The sequence below is a fragment of the Hippopotamus amphibius genome, chromosome 17 (genome assembly GCF_030028045.1).
Source record: "Hippopotamus amphibius kiboko isolate mHipAmp2 chromosome 17, mHipAmp2.hap2, whole genome shotgun sequence".
NCBI classification, from domain to species: domain Eukaryota; kingdom Metazoa; phylum Chordata; class Mammalia; order Artiodactyla; family Hippopotamidae; genus Hippopotamus; species Hippopotamus amphibius.
In genome coordinates, this window is record NC_080202.1 from 39,878,735 (window position 1) to 39,892,415 (window position 13,681).

The 13,681-nt window shown below is 40.8% G+C and overlaps 1 protein-coding gene across 1 annotated transcript; it reads right to left on the minus strand.

Moving 5' to 3' along the window:
* Positions 1-2,179: 2,179 nt before the first annotated feature.
* On the minus strand, positions 2,180-6,310 carry KRT24 (keratin 24). The gene is made up of 8 exons (XM_057715232.1): positions 5,732-6,310; positions 4,854-4,936; positions 4,318-4,474; positions 3,887-4,048; positions 3,626-3,751; positions 3,061-3,278; positions 2,728-2,858; positions 2,180-2,524 (listed from the first exon to the last, which is right to left on the minus strand). The coding sequence occupies exons 1-8, from the start codon at positions 6,308-6,310 to the stop codon at positions 2,421-2,423; spliced, it is 1,560 nt and encodes a 519-aa protein (XP_057571215.1). The 3' UTR covers positions 2,180-2,420.
* Positions 6,311-13,681: the final 7,371 nt, after the last annotated feature.

Below are 13,681 nucleotides of genomic sequence, written 5' to 3' on the forward strand. Positions count from 1 at the left end.
TCCTCTTCTCTGCCTACTGTAAACCATGCCTCTTGTTTCTAATCTCTGTGAGGATGGATACCACTTCCAGCATCCTCTCCATTCTCATCCATTGTCCTTTGAGGTCAGAAAGACAAGAAGAACCTTATGAATCTCTGGACCCGAAGTCAACAATGAACCTCCACATGCAAACTGGCATTGGGCTCTTCCTTCTTACCGATAAGTCCAACTCTCAGAAAAAAAGAAACACATTCCTCTTATTCAAAAGTTGACTGCAGAGCTGAGCTTTAGAGTTTCAAAATAAAGCCTATGACTGTTGTGCGGTTTTAAAATAATTTTAGGGCAGATAATAACGTGTGAACACCCTGTCCTTAATATTTTATTCAGTATTCTAAATGAATTTCACAATCCAAAATGGTTCAATAGTTTCAGTTTTTAAAATCAAATGAGCTCATAACACATTCTACTGCATCTCAGTAGTTTGGCACCTGTGATCTGGCCCTTTCTGTATCTGTAAACAATCGTTCAGTACAAATGTAGCATCTCAACACAAGCCAAGGAAACCAGAATGAGGGTTTCACTTCAAGATAATTTTCAGAGTAACCACACACTTTTGCCCTGACATGAGGCTACTACTAGGCACGACTATAGGTCCAGGTGGTACAGGACTAGAAGACTGGACCTGGGAAGACTCAGGGAGAGACGCTTTCCCAATGTGACTGTGATGGCCCAAGGGATGGGAGACCACATACAGCTGGTTTCTGTGTCTGTGCTTCTGTCTTTAATCCAGGCTGAATCAATGAGTTCATATTTCTTAACTTTTCAGTAGAGGAAAAACATCCAAGGTTTTGCTGTAATGCGTTGATGGGAAACATGTTTGACTTGAGACAGTGTTGCTCTTTTTCTCTGAATAGTGGTTGATGTTTAGCTATTAACTTCTTTCTGTGGTTACAGTGTGCGTACAGGTTCATTTTTTGTTTTGTTCAATGTGCCTAGAAGAAAACAAACTACATTATTTGGCTGTTTTTATTATTAAGGTTTGATACTCTCATGCAGCTCTTACTGATTTTATATTTGAAGGTACAATTTACATGAATTACATTCAGGTTTACCCTTTTGTAATTTTTAATTTGGTTTTTATGCCGAGTCCCATGTTCTTTTTTTGAGGACTGGCTTGTGGGATTGATGATCTAATTTGTGGTCTGGTCATATTAAATTTCCTGAGTGGGAAAGTCCTTACCCACCGTGGCTTTGTCCTTTGCCTGTTTCTTCTTGAGACAGACCTATACCACCTGTATCCTAATTTAACAGGCTTTGTTTCCCAAGTGACAAGGCAGAGCTCTGGACCACCTATGGGGTAAAAGACATTAGCAATGGAGAGTGGGAAAAGGAAACACCAGCTTGGCTAAATGACAATTTTTGGTTAGAGGTGTGGGTAGATTTGACAAGGGAGCAAATACCTGAGCATCTCTTCTCTTTGGGACTTTCAAGGTTTTCAGAAATCTGGCACTGTATCACATATCCCATCTTATTTTGACCAGTCTCCTAAGTGTCCTGCAAACATGACTTGTCAGATTCCTATGGCACTTCTGGTGGATACTGTGGAATCAAACCCTTCACTATTAACCTCCTGTATTGTCTTCTCTGTGTCTTTAACTTTCCTCTCCATCTAAAATGTGCACTTTTTGAAGTAGGAGGCATATCTTATGTTTCTTTTTATCTCATGAAATGCTCACTTCGATGATGGACATGAAGAAACTACACATTAAGAATTTGTATATGTATAACTGAATCACTTTGCTGTACACCTGAAACTAACACAACATTGTAAATCAACTATACTCTAATATAAAATAAAAATTAAAAAAATAAAAGTAGAAAAAAGAGAAAGAAACTAGATATTAATTAATTACAGAATAATTATTCAAATAATCTCATCCTTTGTGGGCTGAGCTTTGTGGGCTGTAGTGTTAGGGACACTGAGGTCTAATGTCAGGTATCACTGTGTTCTAATGTGATGTTGTTAAAAATTCCCATATGTAAAATGCCTATAATCTTGATTCTTATAAATAAGATATTACACACACAACGTATAATGTACACATTATTATTAGTAACGACAGTGCAGTGAGGTCATCATCGACAGCTTCATTTCTAGGTGAAATATTGAATTTCTTAAAAAAATTCAGGAATAATTTAGTTAACTTGCAACAGTAAGTTTATTGAAGCATAGAAACAAGCAAAGCTGTCATTTCAACTTTTTCAAGAGCATTCTATTAAGAAAAGAAGAAGATGCAGAATAATTGGTTAGTCATCTATTTCCGGATGAAAATTTTCCCCAAAGGTATGCAGAACGATGGCTAGATTGATGCAATTTCTTCACTTATGTCCTTTAGATTTTTTTTTTCTCTGAAAGACACTTGTGTTGATCTGGAAATTGTTTACTTGAGTTTCACCTCAGAAATATTGCTGACTTGAGATGAGACGACTTTGCCATCCACCACCTCCTCTACGATGGTCTTAGTCACTCTAGTCTTGCTTGGGTCTGAAAATCACAGAATCACAATGTCAGCCTGGAAACTGTCACAGAAATATAGATCAAGGGAAATCCAAGTGCATTCACTGAGTATGCTCTGTCTGGGTAAGATGAGGTGAACACCGGTATATACTTTTTATATGACGAAGTGTGCCTTTACGTTTCAATTCTATAATTTTCAGGGACATGAAAAAAATGTCAAAAATGTCTACCTCTTCCTTGGACAACAGAGCTTCCAGATCTCGAGTCACCAGATATGGACGAATCCCTGGATCCTGTGATTCTGGACCCCGTGTTTCTGGATCCTGAGTTTCTAAAATCAAATCCTCCAAAACCAGAACCACTGGAGAAAAAAAAAGAATCGTTTTCCTTTGCACTTTGCAAAGGCAGGAGAAACCTGCTCTTTCCCATGAAGGCAGTGCTCTTTTCATCGGACTGTGTCACTCTTACTTTATAAACACAGGTCTGGTCCCCAAGCCACCTTTTGGTTTCATAATGTAAATACACCAGGGTCTGCCTTTAGCATGTTCCTGGCTTTTGTTTACCCTGCTTCTCCATCGAGCAGGCGGCGGTAGGTCTCAATCTCCATCTCCAGGCGGGTCTTGATGTTCAGCAGCTGCTCATACTCTGCGTTCTGGCATTCGGTCTCACTCCGGATCTGGCAGATCTGCTCCTCCAGGCCGCCGATCTGCATCTGAATCTGTGACAGCTGCTCCATGTAGCCAGCCTCTGTGTCAGCCAGGGTCCCTTCCAGGGAGCTTTTCTAAGAGAAAAAGCAAATGAGAATTTCATGCTGAAAATAAATCATTGGGTGATTTAAATAATACATCGTTTAAGATACTAGGAGAAATGCACTTTCCATGAGTTACGACCTCTACTGCTCTATCATTGCTTCCTTAATGTTTGTTGCCATCACTTTTTTAAAAACGAAATCTTTTATGGAAATAGATACATTACTTTTAACCAGAATGTCTTATGCTTTTGACAGCCACAGTGCAGTCCTCCCTAATCCGGCTTTTATTATGTGCCAAGTGGAATATCTTGGCAAAGAAAGAAAACCGAATCGTTCAACTCCCCGCTGGAGATTTTTGAAAAGCTCTTTGCACAAACCATGGTCAGTTGGGACTGCAGCTCGATTTCCAGGGCTTGCAGAGTGCGTTTCAGTTCTGTGATCTCACTCTTGGCGGAACTGGCTGCCCCGGAATCGGTACAGATCTGTGCTTGCAGCGATGCACTCTAAATACAAATAAAATGCAGTCATTGCAGGCTGATACAATGAGCGGAAGTGGCGTGTGTGTGTGTGTGTGTGTGTGTGTGTGTGTGTGTGTGTGTGTGTGGCTGTGGGCCCAGAGGCTCAGGGTGATGACCTACCTGCTTGTTGAACTGCTCCTCGGCCTCTTGGCGGTTCTTCTCAGCCAGCTCCTCATACCGTGCCCTCATGTCATTCAGTAACTTAGTCAGGTCTGTCCCTGGGGCAGCGTCCATTTCTACGGTCACGTCCCCCCCGGAGCTTCCTTGCATGCTCTTCATTTCCTAGCACAAGGAAAAAGGACCATAGTGATGAAAAGCAATGACTTCCTAGAATGTGCCTAAGTCAACAAAAAGTTGAGACTAGGACACTGAAGGGAAACCCACCCCCACCAAATTCACATATGATTTTCTCATTATTACTCCCCCTCCCCGGTTATATATATAGAAGCTGGAAATCCATCCAGATGGAACGAATTTATTGTATTTTTACAGAATGGCTGTGGGGTAAACTCTGTTGGCCAGAGTCATTTAATCGTGGACCGTGTTCCTACCTCCTCATGGTTCTTCTTCAGGTAGGCCAGCTCCTCGGTGAGGCTCTCAATCTGCATCTCCAGGTCAGAGCGGGTCATGGTCAGGTCGTCCAGGACTTTCCGCAGGCCGTTGATGTCAGCCTCCACGGTCTGCCGAAGATGCAGCTCGTTCTCGTATCTGGAAGGATACAATACAGCCCATTTCAAAGAGTACAGTCCATTCTTACATATCCAAGAAAATATTTTCTCCCCTGAGCAATTTGATCATTGAAGGCTAAGTTTCCTCCTAGGAGTTTTTCCCTTGTAAAGAAAAATCTGAGCTGTACATTAATTCTATTGATGGCCAATATTTTTGATAACAAAATTTTCATCCTGAAATTGCTTCTTTCTTTCTTGTTGGTGGAATGATGGTTTTTAAAATGTACCCTTGGGATGTTTGTGAATTCAGGTCTTGATCCCCTAAAAGGTTTTTTTTTTTAAATTTAGAGTAAACTAAGCTAAGGGATTGAATTTTATTTTTCCTAGAACATTTGTTTTCAAGTTTTCATTTTTCTTACTTCAGTCTGAAGTCATCAGCAGCCAGTCTGGCATTGTCGATTTGCAGAATGATCCCAGCATTTTCGATAGTGGCAGTAATGATCTAGAAAAAACAGTAACAGTGAGTAAATCATGGATGCTTTTTACCTGTGTCTACATGCCCACCTGTGAGACAAGATGTCTCCTGAGGTAGCTTTTAAAGGTGAATTGCTTTGAAAATGTGCTTAGTAACACCAGCATTGATAATCCTGATGTATTTAAACCATATCTTTCTGCAAAAATTAACAGCTTGCACATTTACTGGAATGGCCACGGAACATTGTTTCACAGAACACAATCCTCTGCATATTTCTGCTGCTTTGGAAGATCAGTTGTTCTATGAGCTCATACAGAAAACAGTGCAAAACAAAACAAAAAAAGTGAATTTCACTTCCAAAAAAGTCTTTAAAAATATATTTCCCATACAACCATAGCTAAACCATTTTGGATTCCACCACATTCTCATACAATATTTGCACCAGGTTTTCTAGGAAGAGAAATAGTCGTAAGACTATTTAAATCTAGCAAGACACTAAAATACATCAACCTGCCAGAATTAATCACGAAGTAATTAGATGAAGCTGGTGTCAACTCACAGCCATCACTCTTATGTTAATTAGCTACCTGGCACTGTATAAATTTCAGTCTTATAGAAATACTCAAATGTGACATGCAAACAAAATTAATGTGGTTGGATGTCGTGTATACAATACTGTCAAAGTTAAAGCACACCAAGTCCCATTTTACATGTACAACAAAACAAATATGTTTTCAAATAATTCCTTGACTCAAATTCATCATTGCAGTTCATGATCTGAATACATGGGAAAGGCACAGAAATACAGTAATAGAAACTCACCTGATTCTTGAGATCTTCAATGATTGGATAGTATTTGCTATAATCTCTTCCAGCTCCGCCATCTCCAGACCCGGGCCCAAATTTGTCATACCACGCCTTGATTTTGTTCTCCAGATCAGTGTTGGCCTCCTCCAGGGCTCTGACCTTGTCTAAGTAATTGGCCAGCCGGTCATTGAGGTTCTGCATGGTTTGCTTTTCACCTCCAGAGAAAAGCCCCCCATCGCCCACGCCACCACCCATACCACCACCATAGCTGTAGAAGCCTCCGCTAGCACCTTCGCGGAATCCAGCACCCCCGCCGAATCCAGAACCCCCACCAAAGCCAATCCCAGAGCCTGAAGCTCCTCCAAAACCACCAGCTATTGAGCAGCTACCAAAACCCCCTCCAAAGCTGCCTCCAAAGCCCCCACTGGAGCCCCCACTCAGGCCACAGCTGCCGGCCCCTCCTTGAAAGCCCCGGGCAGAGCCTCCTGCCAGACCGCATCTGCTTCTGCTGCTTCTGCTGCTGCCACCAGCAGACACCCTGACAGAGCTGCTGCCTCCAGCCCTGGAGGAGGACACGCGAGATGAGCAAGGCATGGTGTTCCTGCAAAGGTTTGGCTTGTCCAGGTGAGTAGGAGAGGTGATTGTGAAGAGCCTATTTACAGGTCCTTATATACACACTTTTAGGGTGTTCCTTTCCCATGTCACTTCTTAATCCCTGTTACACTTTTGCTAATCCTCAACTGGATAATATTTCCCGCCCCCCCCCCCCCCCCCCAACCTACTCTACTGGCTTCTTTTCTGAAGCTGGGTCAGAGCCTCGGGGCATTTACTATATCAAGGGAAAAAAAAATAAGGTGGAGCAAAGCAAAAAAAAACAAAAAAATTTTTTTTTCAGAATTACAAAATCTTTCAGAGGTTTTGATGACTGATAATTTTTTTCTGAAAAAGTAATTCTGTTAAATTTGCTTCATGATTTCCCAATTGCAGGGCACATCCCCAGATTAACAAATGTAATTAAAATACTTATTATGATGAGAATGGGAATTTCCCATCAAACTTGTAACTTTTTGTTCATATTGTTTTCTTAAAGTTGAAATGAGCTTTAGCATCAGCATTTGTTTCAGGTTTACTTAATTGTCTTCTCTGATTATTTCAATCAGCATATTTCTAAGGTTGTTGAAGTCTGTGATTTTAGATGATTGTGCTACAAAGATGCTTTTCTTTCTGATTGAATTTGAGTCTGATATAGTGATACCAACTTCCTTCTTCAGAATCAAATCTTAAGAAACGAAGAGCTAATGTTGATTTTGTCAGTAACCAGAGAAAGATTTGAATCACTGCTTTTAAAATTTATTTATTTTTTTGGCTGTGCCACAAGGCATGTGGGATCTTAGTTTCCCAACCAGGGATTGAACCCGTGTCCCTGCAGTGGAAGTGTGGAGTCCTAACCACTCGACCACCATGGAATTCCCTAAATTTATTTTATTTTTTATTTTATTTTAAAAAACTTTATGTGAATCACTTCTGAGAACCAGTGTTAGGCTTGGAGTCATTTTGTGCATACCGAAATTTGGAGTTTCCTGCCTACTCTCTGCTCAGGCTTTTTCTGTTTTTGTTTAAAAGACATTTAGAAAAGAGGATCTGGATCCACTTCCGATGACTAATGTTATGATTGGAGTCATATTTTACAAATACTAAAATCTAGAATCCTCCCCCGTCGTTCACTTTCTGCTTCCTGTTTTTCTGCCCCTTGGTTCTTCAGATTATTTCCATTTGCCTCTGCTAGTAGTTTCTCTGTTCGAAAGTGGTATTTTTTTTTTTAGACAAATACTGTACAATTCTATTTATGTGAGGTACCTGTTGTAGTCAAATTCAGAGACAGAAAATAGAATGGTTGTTGCCAGGGGCTGGGGGAGGGGAAATGAGTTATTTAATGGGTACCGAGTTTTATTTTGCAAGATGAAAGGAGTTCAATGTACCTAACACTCCTGAACTGTACACTGAAAACTAATTAAGATAGTAAATTTTATGTTATGTGCATTTTACCATAATTTTTAAAAGATGTGTTTTGTTTTTTGTTTTTTCTTGTTTCTTTTAAAGGATAGATGCTTCCCAAAATATCTCTTGGCCTCCTGAGCTTTCGGCCCAAGTCACTGACTTTTGTTTATTTGCAACTTTCTTGCTTGTCTTGGCCGGTTCTGTTAAACGATGTGCATGTTTGAATCTTTATACTCAATCATTTCTTATCCAGTGTTCTCCCTTCTTTTAATTTTCCTTAGACTGCCTTTGATTCCTTAGACTGCCACATGATTAAATAGGTGATCATTCCTTTTACTGGGTAGCTCTTTAGGTTCTTAGCTTTTAGGTTCAACTGCATTGTTTTTGCAGTACCGCTGTGTGACTGTTCTTGCGTTTAGTGTGCCACTGCTTCAAGGGGTACAAGGTGTTTCCTAAACTTTAAATCTAATGATTTAAAGCTGGGAGTAATTCTCATTATACCCTTCCAAGGTAGGCTAAAAAATGCACCACCCATTACAGGTCATCTTGCCTCACCCCTCCCCAAAGCTATGAAACCAAAGAAGTCTAAACACTAATGGCTAAATTATATGCAGGTATTAGAGATGGGAGGAACAACACCTTTCTTTTCCTCCCTCTTAAAATAATGAAGAGTAATCTTTCCACTTTCACAAAGGCTGGCATTAGGCTAAAAGATTTAAAGAAAGGAACAATAGCTAAGTGAAAGAAGTTTGGTGAAACAGAAATTTCAGATCCTGGGTAGAAAGAACGTTAGATGGAAAGAATGAGAAAAGACAAAATTTAGCAGTATCTTTGGCCTCTGAATTTTGCCGGGTCTTGTGGAGTTTTTCTTTGTTGTCGTCTGAGTTGTGATAGGTTCAGTTTGGAAGCTTTATATATCTTATGCTTTGAGATATTTGGACATTTGGGCCGCAATTGAGGAAGCTTGTGATGACAGGTATTCTGTGTCTTGTTTCTTGTTTTTTTAGCTTTCTTCTTAATACGATTTTTAATGCTGGCATCTATCTCTTCTTGGTTTTTAAAATTCAGCTTAAAAATTAAGTTATTCTGAGATACTTCTCTGATGTTATTCTGTGATTCTGTACTTTGCACATGACCGCTGAGAAAGGCATTTAATGAATAAACTGGCCATTACTGCCTCAAATTCTTTGCCTAATGAGGCAGTGTGTAAATAAATGTAGAGGTGATTCCATAGGAGTTCCTTCTGTTTGTATTTTTGTAAATGCATTATTATGCTCTCTCTTTTTGTATCTATGTGCCTTTTCTTTTTTCAAATTTTATTTATTTATTTATTTATGGCTGCATCGGGTCTTAGTTGTGGTAAGTGGGATCTTTCTTTGCGGCACAAGGGCTCTTTGTTGCGGCTTGCGGAGTTCTCTCTAGTTGTGGCACTCGGCCTCAGTAGTTGTGGCGCATGGGCTCTTTAGTTGTGGTGCATGAGCTCTCTAGTTGCGCCATGTGGGCTTAGTTGCCCCGCAGCATGTGGGATCTTAGTTCCCCAACTAGAGATCGAACCTGCATCCCCTTCATTGGAAGGTGGATTCTTAACCACTGGACCACCAGGGAAGTCCCAATGTGTGCCATTTCTTTTAAATGGTGAATCTATCCAACAGACTAAGCTTGATTCTGTCATTTGCAAACTGTCTAGAATGTTGGTATTTCGTGGATTAAAGAATTTTAATCACATATGTAAATGAAGTTTTCTTCTTGCCTAAAGTGTTAGAATTCTTTAGTAAACATTAGTCCCCATTGTTCCAAGACATCCCTGAATTTAATGCTCATTCTCTTTATTTGAAATAATGATTTGCCAAAGATCACAAACGAGTTCTTGGCATTTCTTTCATCTGTGAAATGAAAGCTTCAAGAATCTGGTGAGGCTGTAGTGAAACAGAATGTTCAGATATGCTGGTTTCAGTGCCTGGCATCCAGTAGTTGTTCAATATATAATTGTTTAAAAGCGATGGACTGAACCCCAGATGTCCGGGCTCCTAGTTCAATGCTCTGCCTTCAGTTATATGTGGGTTTGAATACTTTGTGATTAACAGTTTTTTATTTATTTATTTTTACCTGTAAAGAATCATATAAACTACACTTCACTATAGAACATGACTTTTATAATAAGTGCAGAATGATTTGCAAATAGTAACCATCAGCATTTTTTTGTGAGATAGATTTGTATTTAAAAAGATTTTGGAGGAATAAACTGAGTTTTTAGATTAGGAGGAAAACCAAATACCGAAAGGTCTGGCATGTTGCCCCTGATGAATCGTCCGAGTTAAGAACGGAAAGAACTCAGGGCTTCTACCTTTTGTTCACTCCAGAGAATATTCTGTCATGAACCTTTCAGATAAGAGCGCAAGATTGGAATAGCTAAAGGAAGGAATTGGGCACAGAGTATTTGTGGACTGTCAGCAGAAATTTTTGTGGCAGGCAGTACAATCTGCTGTGTGCACAGCCTCTTTGTAATAGGTAACATACTGTAGAGAGACAATAAATAATCCTTGAATGAATGAAAAACAACACGGCTTGACTTGCTTTATGGGCGCTTTGATCACTTTTGTCCTTTACAATGTGTCCTGGCTTCTAAGTCGTTATTTCTCCACATTCTGGGTTTGTGATTGTGTGTGTGTGTGTGTGTGTGTGTGTGTGTGTGTGTGTTGGAAGGGTTGTTGGTGAGGGAGGTGTTGTTTGGGGAGGGGGCAGGGAAGGACATGCCAGCAGAAGCCGGGGCCTCCCCTGTAGAGAATCATTGTTTAGGTCAGTGTCCTGCTGGTGGCCACTGTGAGACCCTCCAGGCTCAATTACTTGGAAGAAAAAAAAATTTACAACACTAAGTACCCTGAGAGGCCACTCCAGTTGGATCTGGCGCCATCCCTAAATGGATTTCAACCCAGCGCTCTTGTCAGACACTAAAGAAGTTACAAACAAGTACAAAAATAGAGCAGAAATCCACTTTTGCTGTGACTGTTCTCTTCCTTCACGTCTTCCTCTCCTTTCCTGAATTCTTTCTCTGTCACCTTCTCCATTATTCTCGTAGTAGCTTCAGTTAAGCGTGTCTGTTTGAGGGCTTCCTCTTCCCCACTTGCATCTGTTCAGCTCCATTTTGCCAAATTTTGTTCTGAGAGAAAATGACTTAGCTTTGTACTTGTCATGTTTGAATGCTCTGGAATCCCTTTATACAGCTCTGTTTTCTGTATTTCCTGACGATCATTTAGTCACTTTATGGAGAGTTAAGAGAATGGGCAAATGACTTTGTAGGGAGGAAAGTTAAGACAGAGTGAAGTAAGCACAGAGACTTTTTTGGGGGCTTGAGAGGTCCTTTTGGACCTTTCTTCATACCAGGCAGACAGTAGCTTCTGTTCAGAGAACCCACAGACATCTATAACCCAGATGGTAATATGAGCAGCAAGGCCCAGGCTCCCATGGCTCTCGCCACTGCTAAGTCAATCCACTGGACATCCTACCTTCTATCTCTCTGAGATTGACCCCTCAGTCTCCTCTGACCTTCTGATCACAGACAGGTTGCAAACTTTGGTCAAGGAGTCCCAGTGGTAAAAGAATATAGTTTTATAGGAAGGAATGGAATGATATTTTATCTCATAGGCTCAAGGGGAACCTTCATCTGTTCATGTCCTCTGTCCTCATCCACCAGGATGGTGACACTTTATAAACATTGTTCTCAAATTCCAACACCTTGGATGTCTCTAGGTGAGGTCCCAGACTCCTGATCTGGAAAACTATTATTTGACTCTATAATTTTCAGGTTCCCTTCGAGCTCTAATATTTAACGATTTGGTTATTAAGTGCATCAGTTCTTGGTCAGATTTAGGAAATGTTTTATATTACAGTTAGGAGGGATTTCCTTTACTAGTGTGTAAGCTACAAAAGTTCAGCACTTGTACTTAAGAACTAGGTAGAGAGTAATGCTTATTTGGTAGACATCGTGCCAAATTAGAGGTTAGAAGTTAGAGGTCCTCCTTAACTGGTCTGTACATGTCCATCCTGAGAGAAGACCTGATAAAGGTAGCTGACTGAGGAAGCGGGAGCTTGCCTAGGAATTCTTCTGAGGCAACGTGCCAATCGAGTTACAATTGACCAATCACTCACAATAGCCCATTTCTCACCCTCTGCTTTGTCTTGACCTTGTCTGCTCTGGCTTCTCTCTTTCCTACAGGTCCTTGATCTGCCTGCCCTCAAGCTTGAGGAAGCACACAAAAAAGGTGGAACATGCCCTCCGTATGAACTCCTCCTGGGAATCAGCTGACCACAGCGAGACCCTTTTCCTGTCCGACCCCAGCGGTTATTCCTCTTTGCTTGCCCTGTTTCCTCTTCAAAGCTTCTGCTCATCTCTGCCTATAAAAGAAAACCTATACTCTTTTACTCTACAGAAGAAAACCCCTTCTCTGTATGATTTTGACATGCTTGCAGATTTCTGAGATCAGAGCAATCTCCCTATTGCAAGTCTTTCTAATGAAAGTCACTCCTTATCCAAGTCCAGATTTGTTTTTATTTGACACAGTTAGAATTCAATAATAAAAAGTCAACCAGAACAACCTTAATTTGTAAATTCAGATACATTTTTCTAAATAACTCTTGGACCAGAGGAAATCAAACCTGATATTACAAACCAACTTGAAAGTAATGAAAAGAAGAAAGCTTTGTACCTGGACTTTTGGGTTGTAGCTAAAATTGTAGAGGAAAATTTATAGCCTCAAAGGGCTGCATTATTAAAGAGAGGCTAACAATGAAGAAACTTATCACAAAAAATTTTTTTAAAAGAACAAGATAAAATAAAATAGATGAAAAATAAATTAATAAAGAGCTGATATCAATGAGATAGAAAATAACAAATACATACAGATACTCTGTATGTATCTTTAAAAAAAAAAACTGGTTCTTTTAAGAGACCATTAAAATAGATGACCTCTTTGTGACCCCAGTTAAGGAAAAGAGAGAGAGATTCAAAATGTACATGATTAGAAAAAAAAATTGGAAAGATTAGAAATGGGAAAGGAGACATAACTGTGGGTACAGGAAAGGTTAAAATAATTATAAGAGAATGCCATGTACAAGTTCATGGAACACATTTGGAGATGTTTCTAGCACTTGGCAAAATTGTTATTTTCCTGTGAGTAATCTCTGTGTTCATCAGACCAGTCCCACCAAGGCTCATCCCAGGCTCAGGGACTGGGGCAGGTGCAGGGACCGGGGCAGGCGCAGGGACCGGGGCAGGTGCAGGGACCGGGACAGGCTCAGGTAAACAGTCGACCTGCACTGGCCCCAGGGCATGCTGGCAGAGAGGAGGCACAGGGCTGACCCCCGAGGAACAGGGATGTGGAGAAACCGTTGCAGAGCTGTGGCCTCGGATAGGAAGGGCTCAGAGGACAAGCCTGAATAGAGAGGTTGTATATCTGGGCCAGGCTTGGGAGGGTTGGCTGTGGGGTTAAGACCCAGGGGAGCAGCTTATGGGGTTACTATTGTGTGGAGGGAACCCATGGGAATGCTGGCTCAGAAGCCAGATCTTTCCAGGAAGGGAGAAAAGGAAAAACATTCAGCACTGATGTAGGGCTTGACTATATGAGTGAGGAACAGGTCCCAGCAAGCAGTTGTTCTCCTCCTATGCCTGTGCCCTGGAGGGAGATAGAGAAACCAGGTGTCCGGGAATCCTTGGTTGAAGGGTGCCTGGTAAGCCTAGCATCCTTCCCCAGTGGCATTCAACAGCAAGCCCATTGCTCTTCTGGGTTCAGAGTGAACGCAAGTATTTCTAGAAAAGACAAATGCATGATCTTTAGGTACTAACCCGTCACCTCTTCATGGTAGGTGACTGGGTATTTCTAGAAGCACTTTGACATGATTAGTCTGGAGCGAAGGACCCAAACCATGCCCTTTCTCTTCTTTGTATGTATCCACATTTTACCACCGTTCAAA